Source organism: Bactrocera neohumeralis, unplaced genomic scaffold (genome assembly GCF_024586455.1).
Source record: "Bactrocera neohumeralis isolate Rockhampton unplaced genomic scaffold, APGP_CSIRO_Bneo_wtdbg2-racon-allhic-juicebox.fasta_v2 cluster10, whole genome shotgun sequence".
Taxonomy (NCBI): Eukaryota; Metazoa; Arthropoda; class Insecta; order Diptera; family Tephritidae; genus Bactrocera; species Bactrocera neohumeralis.
Window position 1 is genome coordinate 506,947 of NW_026089623.1, and position 26,186 is coordinate 533,132.

The 26,186-nt window shown below is 34.2% G+C and overlaps 1 protein-coding gene across 13 annotated transcripts in view; it reads right to left on the reverse strand.

Annotated features, from left to right (window-relative positions):
* Positions 1-25,779, reverse strand: part of LOC126764886 (RNA-directed DNA polymerase from mobile element jockey) — a 224,903-nt gene extending 199,124 nt beyond the window's left edge. For 2 of the 13 annotated variants that reach the window (XM_050482543.1, XM_050482539.1), the window contains exons 1-2: positions 25,517-25,779; positions 12,775-13,036 (exon numbers count right to left, since the gene is read on the reverse strand). In XM_050482543.1, coding sequence (XP_050338500.1) covers positions 12,775-12,874 — 100 coding nt within the window. In that variant the 5' untranslated portion in view covers positions 12,875-13,036; positions 25,517-25,779. Of the gene's footprint in view, positions 1-12,774; positions 13,040-25,236; positions 25,467-25,516 lie in introns of those variants that run through there. The other 11 variants (XM_050482551.1, XM_050482550.1, XM_050482553.1 and 8 more) reach the window with 11 other exon arrangements.
* Between the last annotated feature and the right edge of the window lie 407 nt (positions 25,780-26,186).

Sequence of the window (26,186 nt, forward strand, 5' to 3'; positions counted from 1 at the left end):
AAGTGGAAAGGTTCCACAGTACATTAACGGAAATCGCACGCTGCCAAAAGCTCGAGACCTGCATTTCCGACACTGCCGAATTAATCCTGCTAGCCACGGTTAAATACAACCGCACCATACACTCCGTAACAGGCAAGAAACCCATAGATGTCATACATGCAGCGCCTGACGAACTTCTTAACGAAATAAAAAACAAACTTATATGCACCCAACAAAAGGACTTAAGAATACACAATATAAAAAAACAAACAAGACAATATAAGTCAGGAGAAAAAGTTTTTGTAAAGACCAACAGGAGAATAGGAAACAAATTTACTAGACTTTACACCGAAAAAACAGTCCAAAACGATTTAGGTACCTATGTTTTGATAGACGGACGCAAAGTTCACAAATCCAACTTAAAAAACTAAAACTTCTCCCTCCTCCTTAGGATAACCCTACTCTTGGCAATGAACCATTGGACTACCGCGAGGATATTCAACTATACCACCTCTCACTACATTCCATTAACAACAGGGAAAGTAATCCTCCATGAACAATACGAGTTTTTACTACACAAGACAAACTTATCAGAATTCGAGACGATAGCCGAAGAGACGGACACAATATTAAAGCAATTTCCGCATTCCCACGCCAGGCAACTACTTCGAAACGACGCTAACGAAATATTAAAACTACTAGACGCGGTCAGAGTACATCACCGACATGCGCGAAGCATCAATATCCTAGGGACTGCATTAAAATACATAACCGGCACCCCGGACTTTGATGACTTTCAAACAATTGAGACCAGAGCTGAAGCCCTAATAGAAGCAAACGAACAGCAGGCAACAATTAATTTAGTTACACAGAAACAAATAAACGAATTGACGGTGACAGTTAATAAACTTTTAGCACAGGCAAAACAGACACAGATCGACACTGGAAATCTCTTTTCTTTAGTCAGTACTAGAAATAGAGCGGTGATAATGGAATTAGAAACCATTATAACGTCGGTAGCTCTAGGAAAAGTAAATGTTATTAACCCCATTCTGCTTAATGGCATGGAAATAAATAATATATTAGCTGCTGAGCTCTCTACAAATACCAGTATAACTGACATACTTTCTGTTTCTAAACTTAAGATATTTCAAAATACACAATTTATTTATTTCATTATTAAATACCCAAAAATAGCTAGAGTTTGTAATAAGTTGCTGCCCGTAATCCAGGAAGGAAAGATTATTTCCTTGGAAACAAATCTTATTGCCGAATGCAACAGAGAATACATCCCACTTTAAAATTGCAAGGAAGCCATAATATCAAACTTCTGCCAACCCTTGAAAGAAAGTTCCTGTGTACGACAACTATTGAACCAGCACTTCGCAGAATGTAAATCCAAATCCGCCGATCACGTTCTCGCTCTTGAGGAGATCAATAACGGTGTAATTCTAATTAATGATCAACCCGCTGTAATAAAAAATGAAAATTTGACAAGATTAGCTAGAGGAACCTTTTTGATAACATTCAAAGGGGAAATTACAATAAACTCCACCGTTTATAGCAATTGGAACGAGGTAATACTTTCGCATCCTGAAGCAGTACCCGCGCAGCACGTTAACTTTACAGAACATATCGAGTTGTTATCACTCCCACACCTACAAAGAGTTAATATAAAAAACCTCAGGCACATAGCGCACCTACAGAATCTTATTGAAACCCGCTCCATACAATCGGGAACCGCCTTGATCCTAATCCTAATTGCCACAGCTATGAGCATAGCAATATTTCTGCGAAAACGACAAAGAAATATGGTAGTACTGAAGAACATCATAAAGGAAACCGGGGACGCACAGGTAACCAAACATCCGGCAAAAATATCACTTGCACCGAATTCGCTGACGGCGCGTCTGCAACTTTATAAGAACTCAATACCGCATTAAGTATGCATCCGGCCATTATGCTGATCGCACGCTTTTAGCCTTGCGCGTGACAACAACAAACAAAGTGTAAGCAACTAAGAAGTCACACAGCCAATAACGTGCAGCAACTAAAGTTAGGGCAAAGTAGTGTAGGTATTTAGACGCTAACGTCGCTCGTATGTAATTCAGTTATTTCAACTCTTCCGCTGAGACCGGCTGCCCTTGGTATTACCAAGGGAAATAAAATTTTTAAAACAAATTCAAAGAGAAATTGTTTACTTATATATAAATTAATTTTAATGAAAACGGAGTTACTTTTATTTTTGTAAATTTACATAAAAGTATTAAGATGCTTTAATTTTTATTTGTTTTAACCGATTCAAGTATCATTTTAACTAAAATAAGAAATATAATTAATTCATGAGTGTTTCAGTAGATAAATTCCCATCATAAATTTGGCCTTGAAAATACTATGAGCTGGTATTATAAGTAAGTAATAAGTGTCGCATAGTCGAACTCCATTTCGTTGATAGCTCTTATTCTAAATTGCGATACGCTGTCACTAAGAGCAAACAGTGGTTTCGTTTTTTACAAACGGCGTTTACGGTTTGATGACAAATTCGACCCGATTCGAAATGTGTGGAATTTGTTTTTTTTTTAATTTATCGACAACTTTACTCCGAGAAGTTATGTGACGCTTAAGAGGCAACTGTTGACATTTAGCAGTAGATCGTCAGTTTGAATTTATATGCCGAACCCGCGAAGTGGACTAAAAATAGTAAAAATGTGTGAAAGTGGCACTAAATATGTGTATGGTAAATACGATGCCATACCTCAGAAAAAGGTCTACCTATGGAAATCAGCCTCTGATCGAGTATTTCGTCAAAGAATTGACCAAGAGTATTCATGGAACTAACAGAAATGTTACAATGGATAATTAGTTTACATCAATTCTTCTGGCAATAACTTTATTTAGAGAACCATATAATTTAACTATTGCTAAGAGATTTTTCAACTCAAAAGAAAAAAGTCTTGAACAAAAACCTAATAAAATTATTATCTTATTGTCCTCGTGCATAATTAATGTAAAACAAAAAAGCCAAATATGATAGGTTTTTATAACGTCAGCAAAGGAGGAGTAGACAGGTTAGAGCACCAGAATGATAAAATACAAGATTACGCCAATGATTTACCGTTACTTTTTTCGGTTTAGGCTGTGATAAATTGTTACAAAAACAAATTACAAATGCTTTTGAGTTGAGAAGAAGAAATAAGAAGGAATGGAATAATGTTGCGTGAAATATATGGGTATTTTTTTCATATAAACATTTTCTCATATCACACGTTCAGTCATTGAGACCCACTGAGAACTATGTAACCTTATATTTTAAAAATATTTTTTTTTATTAATTTTAGATATGTTACAATTTAGAAAATTACATTGGAGCACAAATACCTTAACTTTATCGTACTTAAATAACCTAAAACACAAAATGTAATTCAAAACAGGAAGGTGCATACCATATAATCATAATGAGTTTCGTGCAAAGAACATTTCCCTTAGCGTTGCTTCATCACTATCCCAGTAACGACTGAATGATAAAGGGTAACTGCGTCAATGACAAATTTCTGTCTAAAATTTCTCATGCCCTTGCTTACAAGTATGAGAATTTTAACTTTATTAAATGCTGACGAAAGGTACAGTACGTAAAAAGGTTATATGTAATAAGAAAATAGGCGGATTCTCTACCTCTTGCAAGATTGCACGGAATACAAAAACTTTTTAAAAAAATATTTTGAACACCACATTACAGAAACAAAAAATATCTGCGAAATGTATATGAGTATATGTAATATGACAAATGCCACACGGTTATAATTATTTCATGAAAAATATCATGAGTTTTGGGGTAGCATATTTTGCAGCCATTGCATTTTTTGTTGTTACGCCCAGAGAACGTGAATTATAGAAAAGGTTCAATTGCGGAGAGTCGTGTGAACTGTCAAGAGCTATTAATTTTCTATTAGTGAATTTCACCACTATTGGCTCGGAAAGAGAAATTTTAAGTGAAACGAGTGAACAGAGCTCAGCATTGAATGAAAATTATGCTCAGAAATGTACATTGCTATTACAGACGTATGTATGTTGGGCCCTTTGGCTTATATATTATTTTTATACGTTTACATGCAATCATATCAATTGATATGAAAATCATTTTGCGAATTTTTGTGAATGAATGCAAAATTGATAATATTATAATTAAATTATTCAATAACATATAATAATAACAAACAATATTTGTAGTTAACGTGCAAACTACTACTTTTTAAATTTTTCTTATCTTTGATAATATAATATAACTTCAATGTATGTAAATATGTTGTATAAATGATATACTATCTACTATAAAAACGTAATATATTACAATAATAATATATGTAAATTACACCTTTTATCATTTAAAACTTGCATACGCATTTATCCTGCAGATATGGCTGTATGTAAGTACAGATCAAGATTTGTCATTTATCAGTAATATAATATGAGCGCGCTGCTCTATATGTACATACATACATATGTATGTATGTATGCGCGTACATTCTCTGCCAACTATGAGCGGTTAAAAACCAGTGAAACAGTAGGTAGTAAGTGTAAGGTAAGAGTTGCACTTTCCATTTTTAAACAGCTGATGCAGGGTTGCATTTTCTTTTCCCTAATTTAAAATATTTTTAAAATTCTAAAATTCTAAAATTCTAAACTTCTTAAATTTTTTTATTTTTCTTTATTAATAAAATTTTTTAAAAATTACAAATATGTACATATGTTCGATAAAAAAAATTATTAATATCTGAAAATAAAGATTAATTATATAAAATGATAATAATGCCTGAAAGAAAAGATTAATATTATCTGAAAAAACAACAAAATATATTAAATACAAATAGAATTGACACTGAAAGAAAGATTATTTATATAAAAATCATAACAATATCTGAAAGAAAAGAATAATATTGTCTCATTATTTAAAATATAAAACAAACATTTGTTTTCACATCTTATATCGGATTGTGCAGGCCGCCTTAAACGCATAAAATACATACTTATCTACATTTGTAATTATTTTTGCGTATTATATTGGACTGCGCAATCCAATTTCATATAACACACACTTATTTTCACATATGTACATAACAATTTATATTTGCTGCTTCTGATAATATTGCTGCTGCTGCTATTTACAATTCAGTTCTGCTTTCCAATGCTATAAAAACCAAAGGAAGTAATTATTTGCAAATTATTAAAAAAAAATCACATAAAAATCATTCACTTACCTTCTTGTTGTACGAGCCTCCTTTACGATGGTACGATTACGAATGACATGCGTCTTTCAATCGTTTTTTATTACCCTTTTTGGGATTTTCTTTTGGCACTATTGACAATTATGTTTTCTCCTTCGCATTCATTCAAATAAATCAAAAAAATCAATTTTTCATCACATTTAGGTAAACAAAAAATAACCCGAAAATGTGCATAGAGAAAAAATGTGTAGTTATATTGAAATATTTGAGAAAAGTGGTTAGCCGTGGCCTTCGTGCTCGTACAACAAGAAGGTAATTAAGTGAATTTTATGTGATTTTTTTTTAAATAATTTGCAAATAATTACTTCATTTGTTTTTATAGCATTGGAAATCATAATGAATTGGAAATAGCAGCAGCAGCAATATCATCAGAAGCAGCAAATATCAATTGTTAAGTATGTGAAAATAAGTGTGTGTTGTTTGAAATTGAACAGCGCAGTCCAATATAATACGCAAAAATAAATACATACATATGTATGTATTTTATGCGTTTAAGGCGGCCTGCACAATCCAATATAATAACTGAGCACAAATGTTTGTTTTATATTTTAAATTATCAGACAATATTAATCTTTTCTTTCAGATGCTATTGTTCTTTTTATCTAATTACAATTTTTTTCAGATTTTATCACTATTTTTATTTAATTAAGCTTTATTTTCAGATATTAATAATTTTTTTATTGAACATATGTACATATTTGTAATTCTATAAAAAATGTTCATTAATAAAGAAAAATAAAAAAATTTAAATGTAAAATGTTTAAAATTTTAAAAATATTTTAAATTAGGAAAGAGAAAATGCAACCCTACATCAGCTGTCGATTGGGGATATTAGAGCAGGACAGATATACTTGTTTATATGACATTGCTGAATGAGCGCAACAAAGATGTATGATCACATGTATACGTACGAGAGGTAAGAATCTTCACGCGGCCTATGGCCATCTAACCACTTTTCAACCTACTGTTTCACTAGTTTTTTAACCGCTCTTGGCTAGCAGGGTTCCCACACAAATGATGTACATACTCGTATAAACAACATACATACATACTTATCTGCGTAAAAATGTTGCCCGTAAAAACTATAAATGTGTTTCTACAATCGTTTCAAACATCATCATACATATGTATGTACTTATATGCGAACACATGTAAATATCTGCAAACAATCGTCTAAAATAGCATCACAAATCAATATGGCAGCCAAATTGCTGACGTCAAAATTTATAGTAAATTACGCAACAACAAAATTTTCATTCATGAACGCAAACGCACTTACAAAAAGCAAATTCGAATCATTCATAATAGCAGACGCCATTACATCACCCCGAGCATGCCTTTACCTACAAGCGGTTTTTCTCGACGATGGCAAAAGCTAAAAATCATAAATTGAACTGTTTCTGGTGGCGCCACCTATTGGTGGGTATATGTAATAAAAAGTTTGATCTCTTGTTGACATTTCGTAAAATTAGGACAATTTGATAACTACAATCGATGTTATCGATCAAAAAGTGACAGCAGCTTTTGGTCATCGGTCGTAAAATGCATTTTGAACAAAGAGCAAATATTAAATTTTGTTTTAAACTTGGGAAAACGTTTACTGAAATATTTTAAATGATGAAAAAAGTGTATGGTGATCAGTGCCTATCCCGTAGTAATGTGCATGAGTGGTTTAAGCGATTCTAAGAAGGTCGTGAGGACCTCTGTGACGATCAGAAGTCGGTCGTCTTCAGAAGTCAAAAATAAAGACAATGCTGATTTGTTTTTACGATTCCGAGGGTATTGTACACCGAGAGTTCGTCCCACTTGGCCAAACGATTAATGCTGTGTTTTACCTTGGTGTTATGAAACGTCTTTTATCACGCATTAGTCGTTCTCGACCACAATACCGTGAGGCAGGGTCCTGGCGCCTGTTGCACGATAATGCGCCGTGTCATCGGTCGACGCTTGTCACTGATTTTTTGACAAAAAACTCCATATTAATCATTAATCACTCACCCCACTCACCTGATCTGGCACCCTGTGATTTTTACCTATTTGGAAAACTTCATTTGCTCATGAAAGCACACTGGTTTCAGGACATTTCAGCTATCCAAAAGGCGACGACCGATATTCTCAAGAGCATTCCGAAAAAAGACCTTAAACACTCATTTGAAATGCTAATTGACCGGGCTATACGCTGTATCGAAGCACAAGGAAACTACTTTGAATAAAAAAATATAACTTTTGAAAAATATTAATTTTTTGTTGTTTTTTTAACAGTCCTGTTTCTTTTGCGACAGACCTTGTATTTCTGAAATTAATGAGAAGGGAAAAGAAACAATCCTGCAAATATAAGTATTGAAATATTTTAGAATAACATAGTTCATGTCGATTATCAAGTCAAGAAATGTTTCAAAGAAAATATACAATATTCCTCTGATTTATTTGTGCAGTCATTCCCCGTTAAGTAGTACTCCGCTTAAGTGCCATTTCCTCTTAACTTCCTGTATCTTGCTGCATCTCAAGCTTTGTTTTTTTAAATACATTCAAATTATTGTTTTAAGTACGACTCGCTTAAGTATCCGCACTCCCTTATGTACCTTATTATTTTTTTTATTTTTAACAAACCACAAAAATCTGTATCTTTGATTGTGGCACATAACCGGCATTGGCTGTATTTGTCAGGGAATGTAAAAAAATATTTTATAATTCTGAAATATTTTTACGCGGCTCCCAAAAATCTCCGTCGATATGTATGCAAGTTCACACACAAACATACGTAAACAATAGGTGTATATATTTATTTACATACAAAGTTGTGTGTAGACAAATTTACAAATATTATGCGTATGGTTTTTTAAAATCTTTTTACATGTAAACATAATTACATGCGTATGTGAATGCAGGAGGGCTTGGTTATAAGATGTTATCAAAACTTCTAATGCCCAAAGCAAATAAATTCATATATAAATATGTATATAATTTTTCAAACCAATATTAATTAAATATTTAGGTAATAATACAAAAATGACTTTCAGGGGTATTGTGGAATCTGATAGTTGTCGGAATCAAAATTGAAACCGATCAAAAAACGTAGTAGGTGTCATGAATTCAGATGTTATTGGTTTGATATTCGAAACAGAATTCGTATCGGTTTTGGGTGTCACGGAAACCAATTTTATCGGGTTTGCTGTCAGAAACAAAGCAAGAGGATAGTCGCACACAGATTTGAAATGTAAGTTAAGAAATCAAGTAATTTTATTGTTACGAATTGATTTATCTTTATTTCTATAGGAAAAAAACATAAGAATAAAACACGAAATGTCTTAATTATTCAGTCTTGGAAAAAAATGCGGATATTTAAGGGGGGAGGAGAGGCTTCAAAAAGATGCTTAAAAAAATCGATTTTTTTGATTTTTTTTTGGGAGGGGAAAGAAATATTGATTAACCCGAAAATTTTTTGGATACGAATTCTTTGATACTCTTCATGTGCATTTGTCTGACGGCGGGCAGTATGCAGGTCGCAATGTCGATCGGAAACAAAAAAGTCAAAGAGATTCATATTTGTTAATAACTTATGATCACGTTGAACTAGGAAAATTTAAAAAGAAAGTTTAAAATTCTAAAATTTGTTATAATTTGAATAAAATATGGTTTTTGACCAAAAAAATTTTACTTTATGTTGTTTAAACATATGTTCAAACTTAACTTTTCTTAGTTTTTTTAGTTTAAATAGAAGATAATTGAATGCCAAAAATAATAAAGTTTGCCCCAATTCCATACGTTTAGTTTTTTTCAATCTTGACCGCCAATTAAGAAAAATCGTAAAAATGAAAAACCGAGTCAAACCTTTTGCTTTCTGCCCAAGCGCTCATATATGTATCTGCCAGACGCTCAGTCACTATTTCCCTTCTAGCTTCGACAAAATTTCGAATTCCCATCTATAACTTTAGGGACATATTCTCAGATAATTTTTGAAGAGATTTAAGTAAAAAAAAAATCAATTTTTTGAAGCTTCGAAAGCAGGCTTCATTCATTCGATAAATATTATCTCTTAAAATCTTTCTTTAATTCGGAACCCATTAAAAACTTTAATAGGATTGCTTCCAAATGTATTCATTAGCAAGTTTTGTCACATTAGGAAACAGCTGGTTCGAATTCGAACTGGTTTAAAATTATAATTGGTTTGCATTTCTGGCAGCTAAGCAATTCTGTCTTGCATTCCACAACACCCCTAATTGAGAATATCTATAAATTATAGTCATAGTCGTTTGCACATTGTAAATATGCAAATCTGTTTCTAAACATTGAAATTAGCATTATTTTTCTCATTTAACACTGAAAATGCTCAATTCTGCCATTTTCGACCCCATCCCCTCATGTTAAATATTGGTGAAACCCCGCTAATAATATTTTTGTGGTGAAATCCTCTAATAGAAACGAGTAACTCTCCAAAAAGAGGAACGTTTCGACAGTCAGCACACCATGAACCTTCGCTCTAATTCACTTTCTCTGGTTACGCCTTTGCAAGGATCAGAAAATTTAGCAATCCGTGCACCGTAAAAGGGTTTCGTAGGAGCAAATGAATCCCCCAAATATATACATATGTAAATACATTATGTATATGTATACATTTGTGTTAAAATTACAAAGTAACAATCATAAATCATTGGCAAATATGGATACAGTGTTTAAAGTTCTCAAGATGCATACACATGTAAGGCATAAGAAAAATATATAGGCTAATTTCGGGCAGAACCAAACATTAGACACCTCATAAGCATTAAAAATATTAATAATTGTAAATATTTTTCAATCATAATTTTTATTTAAAAGCCTTTTCATATATTAAACAAAAAAGTTTAACTTCTGCTACATACAAGAACTTAATTTTGATTGATAAATGTTGAGTGGTATATATTTCCAAAAGATATCTTGTCAAATAAAAAAGTTTTGCATACAATAACTTGACATTTGACAATACTCTCAATTTGTGTGGCAGCAACTGCTCTGACAAATGAGCAGCTTCAAATCAGGAGAAAAAAGGACGTGTACAAAATTTCACATCAATATCTTAAAAACTCTAGTGTTCACTTTTGGCGTATATACCGACAGACAGACGGACATGGTTAAATACTCACTCGTAACGTAAATTATATTATATCGTAAATTATATATGTATGTCTGTACACTCGTGGCCACGCAAAGCTTACCACTCAAAATTTTCAAGTGTTGTGAATATTTGACAAAACTTTATAGCGGTACTATTGCGGTATAAACATTTTTTATTTAGAAATGAGTTAATCACACGTTATTTATCAAAACTATTAAACATTAAAAACAAAATACATTCAGCTATAGACAAAATCATTGGAAAGTTAGTGAGCTTTACAAAATGAGCTCGAAATGTAATAGACTGATATGCGATTTCATGTACACCATAATTGAAATTAGTGTTTTATTTTATTTATTTTTTTTTTAACTGAGACACAAAGTTTGGTCGCGGTAATTAATATCTAATAATATATATATGTCTCTTTTCTATAAGCACAGAAAATCTAGTTTGTCTTTTACTCATTAAACGTAATAAATTAAAAACTATAATTGTAATTAGACTATATAACTTTGTTTACTTCTGCTTACTAAAAACTTAACAAAAAACAAAATTGAAAAAAAATCCTGGAGGAAAATAATGGCGAAGAAATAAGAAAGAGTTAATTCCGGGTGAATCTGAACATTGTATATTCTCGCAATTACCAAGGATCATAAGCGGAGCAATACGTCCAGATGTTGATGAAAGCGTGAATTGATCATATACAATAACGAATCTTTTATTCAAAACATTTGGAAGGATTAAAAACTAAATTTTCATTGTTTAATCCCAATTAAAAACTAGATTTTTTAATATATATAAAGTACACAAACAATTAAAACAATTTCTTTTTTAAAAAGCATATAATTGCTTTGGATAACAATTTCCAATCCGGTTTGTGGGATCAATTTTTTTTTAATTCATTTATTGATTAAAATTATCAATTATATTTTAATGCATTATTTGCAACCCTGCATACAATGGATCATTAATCATATTTGGCACCTTAACTTTTGGACGACACACTTTTTATACTTTACATCAAAGATACTTACAAACTGTATTTACTATATAAAATAATTTTAAAATTAAATATGTTTTTGAACTTTGACAAGGGTAACAGTTAATAAAATACCACAATTAACACACACAAAAGTTATTAGTATAAAGATCTCGTTTAACAAAAGTAAATATTGTATGGGCTGTTTTACGTCTCAAAATGTTTTCTGAAGGTTAATAAATTATATTATAGGTTCTTAACTCCTCTAGTTAAATTACTTATTTGTAAACAATTTTTTGAAATTGGTTAAGTTAGTGTTGAGTTATTAGTGGTACTCATTTACTTACGCAAACTTGTAGCATGTACTACAAACTTCGCAAAATGGCAATGTCGCAAAACAGCTACTATTTCTTACATGCAATTTTGCGTTAATTAAATATTTAAAGAAAAATATTTAAATGAGGAACAACTGATTTATTGCAATATTACCACGGGGCGCTTATTTAACCGAAGCTGCCATTTTGCCACTATTTTATAAATGCCATATTAAATGTGTGGTGTTATTGTGTTTCACTTGAAGGTAGAACACCATTAATTCCAATTTCTACACATATCAAAATCTTCCATGCCATCTTGCGATAATGTGTTTCACCTAAAGATAGCAGACCTTTAATTCCAATTTTTGCACATGTAGTGCTCTTATTGTAAAATTTAGTGCTTCTGGCTGTTTGTTTAGTGAGTAGTCGCACTTTCAGTGGTTTTCAACAGACCATAGATATATGTATTTGATATAGATTGATAGATATTTAAGGATATCTACGTTAACCCTCGGGTTGAAACCATGCCCAATTGTTAAATAATCGCAAACCACGGATACCCTCCCTACTTCTATTCCCTATATTACAGTTTTGTACGCAGCAGTCACTCAAAATACTAAGTTTCATTAAGATTTCTCAATATATCAATTGTAAGGACAGTTGATCGGACGGAGGTACAGACCGCCAGTGGGATTACAGCTCATCCCGATGTCTTATATAAAATCACTACTTTTTGTCCAAAATGTTTCAATTTTCAGTTAAATTTCCCATAAGAGGACACTGGCAGGACCAGGATTTCTGTCCGCTTAATAGATTGTCCTTAATCACCCTCAAAAAATTTTGGGCCAGCAAATGTCTAGAGTTTATGGAGACATCTGCTTAGAAGAGAGTGCGATTAATAGAGCTTTCACTGCATTTACACATATTTACGTATGTATATACGTATGACATTTCAATTCGCTCGTTCAATATACAAATTGTGATTGATAAATGATTTCTATCGAAATATGGTAAAAAATTCTGAGAAGTAAGAATGCTACAACATTTAATACTTTAATTTTTGTACAAAATTAATTGATATAAGCATTGTCAATATAAGGAACTTATATTACGAATACTCACCATGCAGATTTATGGTACATGTTGTATTGTTACCGCGATCCAGAACCACGACACTGGTAGCGTGTGCTGTCGCCGACGCAGTTGCTCCTGAAGTCGCCATTTGGACACAATTTTCCGCTTTGAAAGTTTTGTGTAGAAGTAAACTTTTCGAGTTAATCTGCAAAACTATCCTAAATAGTTTTCTTATATTACATTTAGACTCCGATTGGTGATGATTGATATTGTCTTAGTTAAGGTCTGCAAGTCCATACAATAATCTTTTCTGCTTTTAACACAAGAAAATTTTTAGGCAATTTTAAATGGTTAATAAGAAAAAAATATTAATAACCATGGATACTTTTCATGAGAACAAACGTATTCGTCTTTAGAGCTCGGTTATTTTTTAAATCGTTGTCTTATTTTGAGGCGAAGGCAATAATTTACGTATATATATATATATATATTAGAGTGATTCAAAAAAAAATTTTTTTTTTCGTTTGGTACTCGGAAAAATAGGTTCCTAGACACCTCTAAGAAAGCCTCTCCAAACATGAGTTTTTAATTGTAACGGGAAGGTCCTCCTACATACAGTTTTCTATTTTTTTTATTATCAGATAGAAAAATTTATATCTCGCTTCCAACTACATAAAAAAATATCTTGTTTCTTAGATTTTGTGGGGAAATTGAATGCTCTACAAAAAAGGTCTAATATGATTTTTTCGTAAACCCAAACGTTTAAAAGATATTAAAGGAGGACCTTCCCGTTACAGTTAAAAACTCATGTTTGGAGAGGCTTTCTTAGAGGTGTCTAGGAACCTATTTTTCCGAGTACCAAACGAAAAAAAAAATTTTTTTTTGAATCACTCTAATATATATACATATATGTATATATATATATTTATGAATAAATATTTACGAATAAATAAATATATATGTATATATATATATTTATATATATGTATATATATATATATATTTATAAATATATTTATGTATATATTTTTATAAATATATTTAACACACATTTTTCTTTTAATTTAGTTTTTGGTTTTAACATCACAATTCTGCAGAATTCAGATCACTTAGTGTGATAGTGCGGCTATGCAACTCCGAAGTGTTCATAATTCATCCGCGGAAACTCCTATGCGGAAAGGAGTTCGTTTATTAAAAAAAAATATTTTGGTTGTAAATAAACAAAAAAGAAGAATTATTTAAAAAATTTGCTTTCCGATTTCCGCGGTTACCTATGTATGGATAGGGGAGGTTATCCAGATTAAGAATATATATATAATATACTTGCAACCAACAAAAACCCACCTCCACTTTTTTAGACTATCCTAAGCAATACTTACTGATCTAGTAAGCACTGAGAAATCAATTATTTTTTATGAATAGTGGTTGAACACCGTTCAGTTATAGTAGTGCCAAAACATCAGAAGTTAAGCCGTGACCAAACAAATCGCTATATGGTATAAGATGAAGAAAAAGATCTCATCGGCAAATAGCAGGTAGACTTGGTTGTAGGCATTCAAGTATTGTTCGTCTTTTACAAAAAAAAACCCGAAATTTTTAAACGCGTTTTTCTCAGAATGGCGTTTTTCAAAACGTCTTCCACCGCTTACATTTTTCTTTGAAGAATGCTTCGAAGAAAATTCTATGTAGAGTTCTTTCATACCAGGTAATATATAAAAGTAAGCTATGCGGCTAAATTCTACAGCGTTCATATTTACAATCAAGCAAGTACATGAAAAACGTTACAATACAATATGTAAACAACAAATACAAGCGCAAAATTTATATGTAAATATTTTCATTACATGGTCAAATCGTCAAGCATTTGAAGAAAATTTGCAGAAAGTTGGTTGTGTTTAGGTGAGCTGCTATTTTAATCAAAATTTTGCTTATTTTTGTGTTTAGACTTTGAATAAAGTAATAAAAGAATATTCTCGAAAAGGCATATGAGAAAACTAATTAAAAATGAAGAAAGTGAAGCACTTTAATGCGTTACTATTTGGTAAGTTTTTCGTGTTTTTATCATTGAAGGAAATTTATAACTATATACGGTTTCAACTTTTTTTGTAGAATGTGTAAAAGTAGAAGGCTTCACTGAATCGGAGTATGCTCACCAAATTCAAAAAAGTCTCGTTGCTTGAAAAAAAAAAAACGAAAAGAGACTCAGCCACTAAATTTAAATAAAACCATTCCTTTTTATACATATAATAAATACTTATTTTCATAACGAAAACATGTACTTTCATAAATAAAGCAAAATTAATATGCAATTTTTTCTATTCTAATATTGACCTTGGCATAGAAAAATTCTTCGTTAATTTTGGCACCGAAGAATTCTTTTTTAACTGTGGCATCGAAGAATTCTTCGTTAACTTTGGCATCGAAGAATTCTTCATCCCTAAGGTAAGCGAAAGGGACGATCTCTCACTTTTCCAATTCCCACGACAGCCGGTTCTACGCACCGGAATTGACTCGGATTTCATCCGACCAAGGGCTGTTTTTTCGGAGATCTAACCCCGTTTGAATCGGTGAGTGTTGATTTGTGTTTATCGTCATTGAGAGCAATGCCTTGCAGCAGGGTTGCTCCGTATCCTCCTGACTCGTGCTGGCATTGAGTCCAACCCGGGCCCAGAGGAATTTTTCTGCTGCGTTTGCGCAAAAAGGCTCCATTCAAACTCCACCTCGGTTAGGTGTAATACATGCAATGGATGGAGCCATCTTAAGACCTGCTCAGATCTTAAGACTCACAGGGAGTGGACCACGAGTTACGTGGCCCCATGTTGCCTACGCAATACTGCGACACTAGCCTCTACGGCTGTGCAATCTGCACATAGTTTGCGCGCTGCGCCGCCACTCACCCCGAGTGGCCAACCGAGGACCTCCACGGTCCCTAGGAGCCAAATCTTCATCCCACTCCAATCCTCGTGCGAGAACCAATCAGCTACTCTTGGTTCCTCGCACAGTCTGTTCCGTGTGTCAGACCGCCATACGTCGGAGCGTTACATCAGTTAAGTGCAATTCCTGCACTGGCTGGTGTCACTTCCCGGCGTGTTCCGGCCAGAGTAAGATCGAGGAGATAGTTGCACTTATGAATCGGGAACACGTATTGATAGCTGCGTTCCAAGAAACCAAACTAAACAGCCGCTCAGATCTTCTGAGATGTGCCGGTTTCAACGTAATACGTAAAGATCGCAAGCGAGATTATGGTGGTGACCTAGCTTTCATATTACACAACACCATGTAGTATCGTCTAATCGATGAAGACATCGACCGCAGGGATACTACCTTAGAATGTCAGGGTATAGCTATCCGGTCAGGCGATGTCGAGCTCGAAATATTTAATATATACATCCCCCCAGTTACATGTTGCCCTACAGGGTATCACCCAAATATAGGCGCGCTACTTCGTGGTGAAAACCGTTTGGTACTAGGCGACTTTAACGCGCACCACGATCTTTGGCATCCCTACTTGTCAAATGATAGTAGGGGGATGGAGCTGGCAGAACAGATTGACGACTCGACATTCTGCACAATGAATGACGAAGCCCCCACCAGAGTTATGGTCACCTGTAATAGCTCGCCCGATATAACCATTGCTAGCGGTGGTCTGATAAATAGCATAACCTGGCGACCTATGCTAACTCTCCCATCAGACCATCTGTCCATAATTATCTCGATCGAGAAACCTCCTGATTTCGTTTCTGTGGAAAACTGTACATTCCTTAACTTTAATAAAGCTAACTGGGTCGGCTTCACAGAATTTACTGAGAGCACCTTCAACGCTATACGCATTCCTACGACATATGCGTTGGCGAACGTCGATTCCGCAAGGTGATCGCAGTAGCTACCGCTCGCTTCATCCCGGCTGGAAGAACAGCGGAAATCCGCCACAATTTCACAGCCGAAGCAGCCGTTTTAGCTAACAAGCGCGAACCCTTACGCCATGCCGATCCCGGGGATCCCCGAATAAGGGATCTCAATTTGGAGATTCGGCGTATGGTAAATCAACATAAGCGGACGAAATGGATAGAGCACCTCAAGTCCCGCAACCTCTCCAGCGGTGTGAGTAAGCTTTGGGCTACTGTCAAAGCTTTGTCTAAACCGAAGAGACACGACGACCGAGTTGAAGTTCAATTCAATGGTCAGCCGGCAGTTCACACTGCACCCTTCGGTAGACAAAGCCAAGAGATGTGTTAACCGTCGGCTGCGCAAAATGCCAAACGACTGCGCGCCACTTACTTTCACCGATGAGGAGGTTCAGAGTGTCATCAACAAAGCAAAATCCTCTAAATCCATTGGCCCTGATGGAATTAACATGCTAATGCTAAAGCAGCTAGGCTCGACGGGAGTAAGTTATCTCACCAAGGTCCTCAACCTGTCGCTGACCACTCTTGAAATACCCGATGTGTGGAAAGTCGGAAGAGTGGTCCCACTACTGAAACCTGGGAAACGCGCCAACAAAGGGGAATCTTATCGTCCGATAACTCTCCTCTCCCCAGTAGTGAAGACACTTGAGGCCTTCACTCACCACCTGAGCGTAGCCATCCACCAGCATGGATTCCGAAAAGTGCACAGCACCACCACAGCACTTAGCGTCATAAACGCTCAGATAGTTCGGGGCCTCAACCAGAAACCAGCCTGTGAGAGAACGATCCTCGTAGCGTTGAACTTGTCAAAAGCTTTTGACACAGTCAACCACACAACGCTATTGCAGGACATTGAGAAAACCACGCTCCCTCCAGGTTTAAAGGGGTGGACCATGAACTACCTGAACGGTCGTCAATCATCCGTACTATTTCGAGGTGAAACATCTAAACTGAGAAGAATTAAAGAGGGGGTTCCGCAAGGTGGTGTCCTCTCCCCGTTACTGTTTAACTTCTACATCTCGAAACTCCCGCAGCCAACAGAGGGGTTTCCATAACCTCGTACGCAGATGATTGCACGATATTAACGTCGGGCAATGGTATCGATGGCACGTGTTCAAAGGTAAACAACTACCTCTCCGACCTTTCTCGTTTCCTCACTGTACGGAACCTCACACTTTCCCCCACCAAATCCACAGCGTCCATTTTTACGAACTGGACGAAGAAGTATAGACTTGAACTCAATATTGCAGTCGATGGCGTGAAAATTCCGACTGTCAATAACCCTAATTTTAGGTGTAACCTTTGGCTCCTTCACTCCCCATACGACCGCGATTATCGCCAAAGTACAAAAAACGTTGTTGGCAACATACAAGGCAATCGGGCGGCCGGTAGTCAACTACGCAACACCTATACGGTCGCCTGGATGCAGTAGTACGCAGATGAGGAAACTCCAGACCTGCCAAATACTGCACTTCGGACGACGACGGGATGCCTTTTGATGTCTCCTATCGAACACCTTCACAGTGAGACGCTTATGCTCCCAGTTAAAGAGCATAATGAACTCCTCTCCAAGTAGTTCCTGCTAGGATGTTTTCGTAGAAATCACCATTGCAGCCATCTGCTCGGAGCGGAACCGCCTCCTGGGAGCATCAAAAGGTCTTTCCTTGACTACGTCGACGACGTCGTACAGTACGCCGACCGAACTTCGAACGCAACTGACATTCGACAGGTACTAACTGCCATTCACAGTGGAGCCATTAACACCTTCACCGACTCCCTTCCCGTGAATGACGTTCTTGGAGTCAAACCACCACCCATCGCAGACGAAGAGCTCGAGTTGCCGCGAGAAACGCGAGTGACCCTAGCGCAGCTTCGTTCTGGATATTGTAGCAGGTTAAACTCCCTGGCATACCCGATGTACATATGTATGTATCTAACACCCTTTTCCCTTTGGTCCGACCCCGTCGAAACAGCACATTTCCTGGGCCCCTCGTTAGATGACGTCGATGACAACACAGATAACCCTTACCATCCTAACGGGGATTGATAACCGTTAAAACAACAACAACATCTCCTACTTTTAAAAAAATTTAAAAAACAAAAAAGCTTCAATGGCGCAATAACGACTTTCCTACAGATTAATAATCGTTTCGAAATTTTTGTTTTAGACCATAATTGCGGCCGCAATGATGAACATCGTACAGGACTTTTTTTACGTGTCATTTCAACAATTTATTTACCTTTTATAATTTTGCATTCGTAATGAATGTATGTATGTATTTTTTTATAAAAACAAAAAACTCGAAAATCAATGATTTTTCGGGGAGTCACACTGAGACGATCGCTTAAGTGTCGTTGCTTAGAGATGACGCCTTGCTAAAAAGCCACTATTAACATAAAAAATTAAGACTGCACGTCGTAAATGAGCTATAAGATATCAAAATTGGCATTAATATGATTGGCAATAGATTATGTTGTTTGACGAAATTAAATTTAATTTGCTAAGCTTACAAATTTTGCTTTACGTGCGCCGTTCAAATAGTGAGAGGTTCCTCGATAATTATGTAGTAAAGAAAATTAAGTTTTCTCAAGGACAAATAATTTGATGCTGATTTTCATACCATGTTTTCGCACCTCTATACCTTGTTGATGAAATAATGAATGTACAAAAATATGCGACAGTGGTAAACAATTTTTTAGTACCCACAATTGAAGGGCAATATCCTTCTAGAGATCGCTTAATCCTCCAGGATGATTCAGCGCAAAACCATCGTGCAAAATGGTTAAGTTTTGATTGGAAACAAATCGTGTATAAAACATCTATACAATATTGGTGTATATGATCCTAATCAGCTCGAAATTTTATTTTTAGTTGGCCGATAAATTTAACGAACTAAGGATTCAACGCTTAGATTGGCTGTGAACTCTCCCGATTTGAACTCTATTAAGCACTTATTGCACATAAAGAAATGTGAAGTTGCTAAACAGAAGCCAACAAATAAAAGTCAATTGACAAAGATTTTAGAACTTGTTTAGTATTGTCCCGTTATAAGGAAATCGGTTGAGGTCCTAGTGAATTCCATCCCTTCAAGGATTAAGGCAGTTATTGAGGCTAGAAGTAGAACGACTCGTTATTAGAAGATTATATTGTGAAAACTATATTTGTACTATTCGAAGTGAAAATAATGTAGCCACTTTAAATTAACTTCACATGTTCAATTTTTTTAATTGTCTATTTCATATAAAAACTATTTTCGAGAAAAAATTTGTGGGTAACTAATTTACTTTATGTGGGTATACAAATAAAAATGGGCCTAATATTTTACCTTTATAAACAAATTGCAATTCAATTATACTTCGTGGTGCGTTTTTATGGGCCACAAGTGTAGTTTGCGCTGACTTATGGTTTTTGTGATTTCAAAAATTCAACTTTTTAAAGTGCGTATTTCTCTAATTTATAAAGTTTTTTTTACCGAAATGTAAGTGGGTATGAAAGTTAACACTATAAGTGTAAAATTCATATAAATATAACACTATAAATCAAATATCCCAAAAACCATAAGCCAGAGGCAACTGTGTGGCAAAAAAGTAAGACTTTTTAATTTAAATTTGGTCAGAAAACCCATTCGAAGAATTTTTTTCGAGATTAGTATGACTGTCAGTTACAGCTGTGCCAAATGTCACATCAAAATAATCATTAGTGTTTGGTATACGCTTATCTTTCTAAAGTACATAAAGTACATTCAGCGATTTTTAAGTTGAGTGAAATTATTCAACAAAGAAATTTCATTAAATTTTGTGTGCGGAATCAAATTTTTGATGCTGAAACGTATAGAATCTTGGAAAAGGCATTTGGTGATAATTGTTTGACGCAAGCATTTATATTAAATAATGCAAAAATAACTGTTATTCAATATCTAATTTTTGTACAATTCAGACAATAACATAAGAGTTGCATTCTAACCAATAATCAAAGTTATCTTAGGTATATATTTTACAAAAGAATCAAAAAAATAAGAAAACAAATAATACTTGGGGAAAATATAAAACATATTTATCAAGGTAATACAAATTGAAAAAGAATTTCGGTATAAAAGGTACAATTATATGGTATAAATTAACTAAATTTTTTACATTTTTTACTTTGTACATATATTGAAATATTCACTTTAAACATTGAAATAAGTTCACTTTTTGTTTTTGCCAAATTTATTAATTTAAAAATCACACTAATCGCTGAGAAGGTTAGTGTTTACAATTATGAGGAAAACGGGCGTTGCCACATCTTAAAAACCAAATACGAAGGATTTTTCAACGACAGCGTTTTCTTTGTTTGTACTTCCGCGTGATTATTTTTTCTTTATTAGCAAAGTACTCCTTTCAGTGTTGGCGGCTTTAAGTCGCGCTCTAAAAAATATAACCCTGGTCGAGCGAATACCCGGGGTGACTGAAGTCTCCTTTAAAAAAATATATGGTTTTCCTCGGAATTATAAACACTCTAAACTTTTCAGCCAAGAATTTGATAAGTGATTTTTAAATGAATAAACTTAGCTGAAAAATTACAAAATAAATGTGAAATGTGAACTTATTTCAATGTTTAGAGTGTATATTTACATATACGAAGTGAAAAACGTGGAAAAATTTAGTAAAACATAGAGAAATACCATGTGTTATTAGTGCAAATTTTTGAATTTTTAATCGTAAATATTTTAAAAAGTATAAGCTATTTTTATTTTTGGATATTCCTCCTCTGTAGAAGCTCCCCTATCCGCACATACCTCATTTATACGGAAATTCGGTTTTTTTACTGCTCCGCCAAAGTAATTGGAATCGTGCCATGCTCTGGTTGCTTGCAAACGTGTTCTTATTATATCAATAAACGGATTTCAAAGAAAGTTAAATATGGAACTAAAGTTATTTTTGCACTTTTTACTACAAAACAAAGGTATTTTTAACTTTTATATCCACTAATTCGGTTCTAATTAGTGGATGTAAAAGTTAAAAATATAAGTGTTTAGCCCATTATAAATCGGAGAAACAAGCAAATATCTCTAAAACCATATGTATATATATATATATTCTTGATTTTGAGGACCTCCTCTATCCGTACATACCGATAACCCCGAAATCGGGGAAGACTGCGATTTAGATGGCATCCCCGTCTTCGGGGTTAAAATGGTTATGTACGGAAAGAGGAGGTCCGCCAGATCAAGAATAGATAGTTGCCGCTGACTTATGGTTATTGAGATATTTGCATTTAAAGTTTAAAAAATTAACTGTTTAAAATGCGTGTTTCTCCGATTTATAATAAATTTTACACTTATATTTTTAACTTTTATATCCACTAACACTTCACTAATTCCTTTCTAACCATTTAATTTATATTAAATAATGCAAAAATAACTTTTATTTAACACTTAACTTTTGTTCAATTTGCTGTAATAATGCAGCGTTAAACCAGATTAATTGCATTTTTCGGGATTAATTCAGGAGTTACCACAGCTAACTCCGTTGCTGAATCCAAAAATAACTCTCAAAATTTTAGGGAGTTTGTGAGATTTTCGTTGGCAACATTGTTAAAAATGGCCAATTTTTATCTATTGTGAATGAAATACAAGCAACCCTGACAGCTGTTTATCAAATTCTCAATATAATGCCAATAAAATTTCTATGTTATGATGCAGTTTTAAAAATAATGTGTTGATATGCTTTTGTAATAAAAAATGATTTGGTAAAAATTGGTCGGCTAACAACCGTAATGTTTATCTTCTATCAATTTTCATTGAAAATATTATAAAAAGGACAATGAGCTGTTTATGAGAGTTTCAAACTCGCATAGCTGCCGTCTGTCACCTACAAATTTGGATCTGATTAAGTGCGCAGTTAATCCGGATTAACGCTGCCGTCTGTCAAGGCTATTACAGTACAGTGCGAAAACTCAAATTTTGTTTCAATATGTGTGAGTGCATGATAACCGTAAAATATAACCACTTTATATCCAAAACTCATATTTTAAATATATCGTCACCTAAAATACAAACCAATGTATCATAAAAAATAAATGGAAATTGCTGACAGATATAATAACCAAAATGTATAAATTTTATAACGAAAACTTAAATCTTGTTTGAATATGAGTGCATAATAACCAAAGAATATAACCACTTTCACCACTTTATAAGAAAAAGTCAATATCTTTTTTTATTTTTAACGCAGAAAGAAGTACTACGCGAAAGTATTTAGTCACCCCGGGTATTCGCTCGGCCAGAGTTATTTTTTTAGAGAGCGGCCGAAGGCCGCCAACGCAGAAAGGAGTACCACGCGAAAGTACATCAGTCACCCCGGGTATTTGCTCGGCCAGAGTTATTTTTTTAGCCAACGCAGAAAGGAGTACTACGCGATAGTACTTCAGTCACCCCGGGTAGGATTACTACGCGAAAGTACTTCAGTCACCCCGGGTATTCGCTCGACCAGGGTTATTTTTTTAAAGCGCGGCCGAAGGCCGCCCACGCAGAAAAGAGTACTTCGCCAAAGTACTTCAGTCACATAATTTACGTATTACACATATACATATGTAGAAAGTATTTTTTTATAGTTAATATAGAAAAAATAATTAGTAATTTTTACATTATTTTTGGATATTCCTCCTCTGGAGAAGCTCCCCTATCCGTACATACCCCATTTATACGGAAATTCGGTTTTTTTACCCCTCCGCCAAAGTAATCGGAATCGTGCCTTTTGTTCACATAACGGTTGTTTGTAAGTCCTAAAACTAAAAGAGTTAGATATAGGGTTATATATACCAAAGTGATCAGGGTGACGAGTAGAGTTGAAATCCGGATGTCTGTCTGTCCGTCCGTCGGTCTGTCCGTCCGTCCGTCCGTGCAAGCTGTAACTTGAGTAAAAATTGAGATATCATGATGGTACACGTATTTCTTGGCTCCATAAGAAGGTTAAGTTCGAAGATGGGCAAAATCGGCCAACTGCCACGCCCACAAAATGGCGAAAACCGAAAACCTATAAAGTGTCATAACTAAGCCATAAATAAAGATATTAAAGAGAAATTTGGCACAAAGGATCGCATTAGGGAGGGGCAAATTTGGATGTAATTTTTTTGGAAAAGTTGGAGTGGCCCCGCCCCCTACAAATTTTTTTGTACATATCTCGGAAAAACTATGTCAACCAAACTCTATAAAGTCGTTTCCTTCAGGCATTTCCATATACAGTTCAAAAATGGAAGAAATCGCATAAAAATCACGCCCACCTCCCACACTAAAGTTATGTTGAAAATCACTAAAAGTGCGTTAACCGACTAACAAAAAACGTCAGGCTTTTTTTTTAAATTGAAAATGGGCGTGGCGTCGCCCACTTATGGACCAAAAACCATATCTCAGGAACTACTTGACCGATTTCAATGAAATTCGGTATATAATATTCACGTAACACCCTGATGACATGTACGAAATATGGGTGAAATCAGTTTACAACCACGCCTTCTTCCAATATAACGCTATTTTGAATTCCATCTGATGCCTTCTATGTATAATACGAGTATATACATACATTAGGAATCAATGATGATAGAGGAATAAAACTTTACACAAATACGGTATTTGAAAAATATGTAAATGACGGATAATGAAATCTCGATTATCACTTTATCATTCGAGAGTTTAAAATGTTCGGTGACACCCGAACTTAGCCCTTCCTTATTTGTTAAAATAAAGATTTCTTCGGTGAAAAGACTGTTAAAAGTGTAAAATGTGGATTTATTTAAAAGTTTATAGTTTAATTTAATTAATTTGAAATGAAAAATGTGAGTAAAGTGTGTTTAATGTGGTAAAATCGCTTGTTGAAATGTTCGAATTTTGGGAATTTTTGAACTTTAAGGTCGAATATCTCGTAAACTAAGCGTATGCGGTACCTATGTATAACCCTATATATTTTTTAATCAGGAGGACTTCCTCTTTCCAACGGTACCTTCAAATCGCGGCGCCAAAGAAATCGGAATTGTGCCCTCAGTTCTTTTGCGTTGAATTCTTTTTTGCGTTGGCGGCCTTCGGCCGCGCTTAAAAAAATATAACACTGGCCGATCCAACACCGGGATTTATCAAGATAATGAGAATTCTGAAATGTTTTTCTTTACATCACACGATAATGAATTTAGTTATGACTTCATAATCTTTCTTTTTTCTTATTTTTATTCCATTACAACATATGATAACACTAATGTTTTGCTTGTTTACAACCATTTTCTTATTTTATTAATAAATGGATTTTAACTAAAGTTTGATATGGAATTAAAGTTATTTTTGCACTATTTATTATAAAATAAATGATTAGAAGCGAATTAGTGAAGTGTTAGTGAATATAAAGGTTAAAAATATAAGTGTAAAATGCATTATAAATCGGAGAAACACGCATTTTAAATAGTTTATTTTTTTAACTTTAAATGCAAATATCTCAAAAACCATAAGTCAGCGGCAACTATGTATGTATATATATGTATATATATTCTTAATCTGGAGGACCTCCCCTATCCGTACATAACCCTTTTAACCCCGAAATTCGGGGATGCTATTCTAAATCGCTTCCATATATTTACCAAAAAATTATATGTAATTGCATGTATGTGTACAAAAGTACATACAATATACTTATATGCGGGAAATACATATATTCATTATCTGCATTTGCCATTGACAAGGTTACGATTCATATCTTCTAACACTTTTAGGGTTTTTTGAAATATCTAAATCACATGGTATTGTTTTTACTTTAGTTTTGTTATGTACTTTTTTCACTTAAAGGAACACTATTCTCTTTAGCGCTTTCCTGCACAAAATAAATGTAATTATTATACACAACGAATTTCAATATCTTACTTTACAGTGACTTCAGTATTTACAATACATATACATACATATATAATATACATATATAAGTTTTGTAAAACTTCTGCGGTTTTCTAACTTCTTTTGGGGAATGAGCGTAAATTACTTAATTTTTTATAATGATATAGACCTCTTTCACAATTACATATGTATGCACAAATTTAAAATTTATGTATTTAACAATACACTTCCCAAACACGTACAAATCACTACTATGCTAGCTGTTCACTTTTCAATTCTTTCTTCTACCATTTTTTTCTTTACGATTTTTCTACACAAGAAAAAAGTGTTCAAAATAAAACACAGAATAGCATTATAATGACAATGCACTATACAACAATTTCTATGGTAACTCAATAAAACAAGTTGTGTCGTTCGTCAGAGTCTGTTCAAACGCGAAAATGTGGTTGCGGTGTCGCATCCTATTGTTTTGCGAAAGAGTAGAACCAGAGAACGTAAATTATAGAGAAGGTCCAACTACGAACAAGCGTGTATTGTCAAAAGCTAATAAAATGCGTTCAGCGTGTTTCACCACAGCTAGCTCGGAAGGAGTAATTTTATCTTGGCCGGAGAACGTATGTATGTATGTATATGAATGAGAAGGTTCACAGTGAAGATAACGTAAAAATATTTCTGGGCAACTCAGAAGGAGAAATTTTTA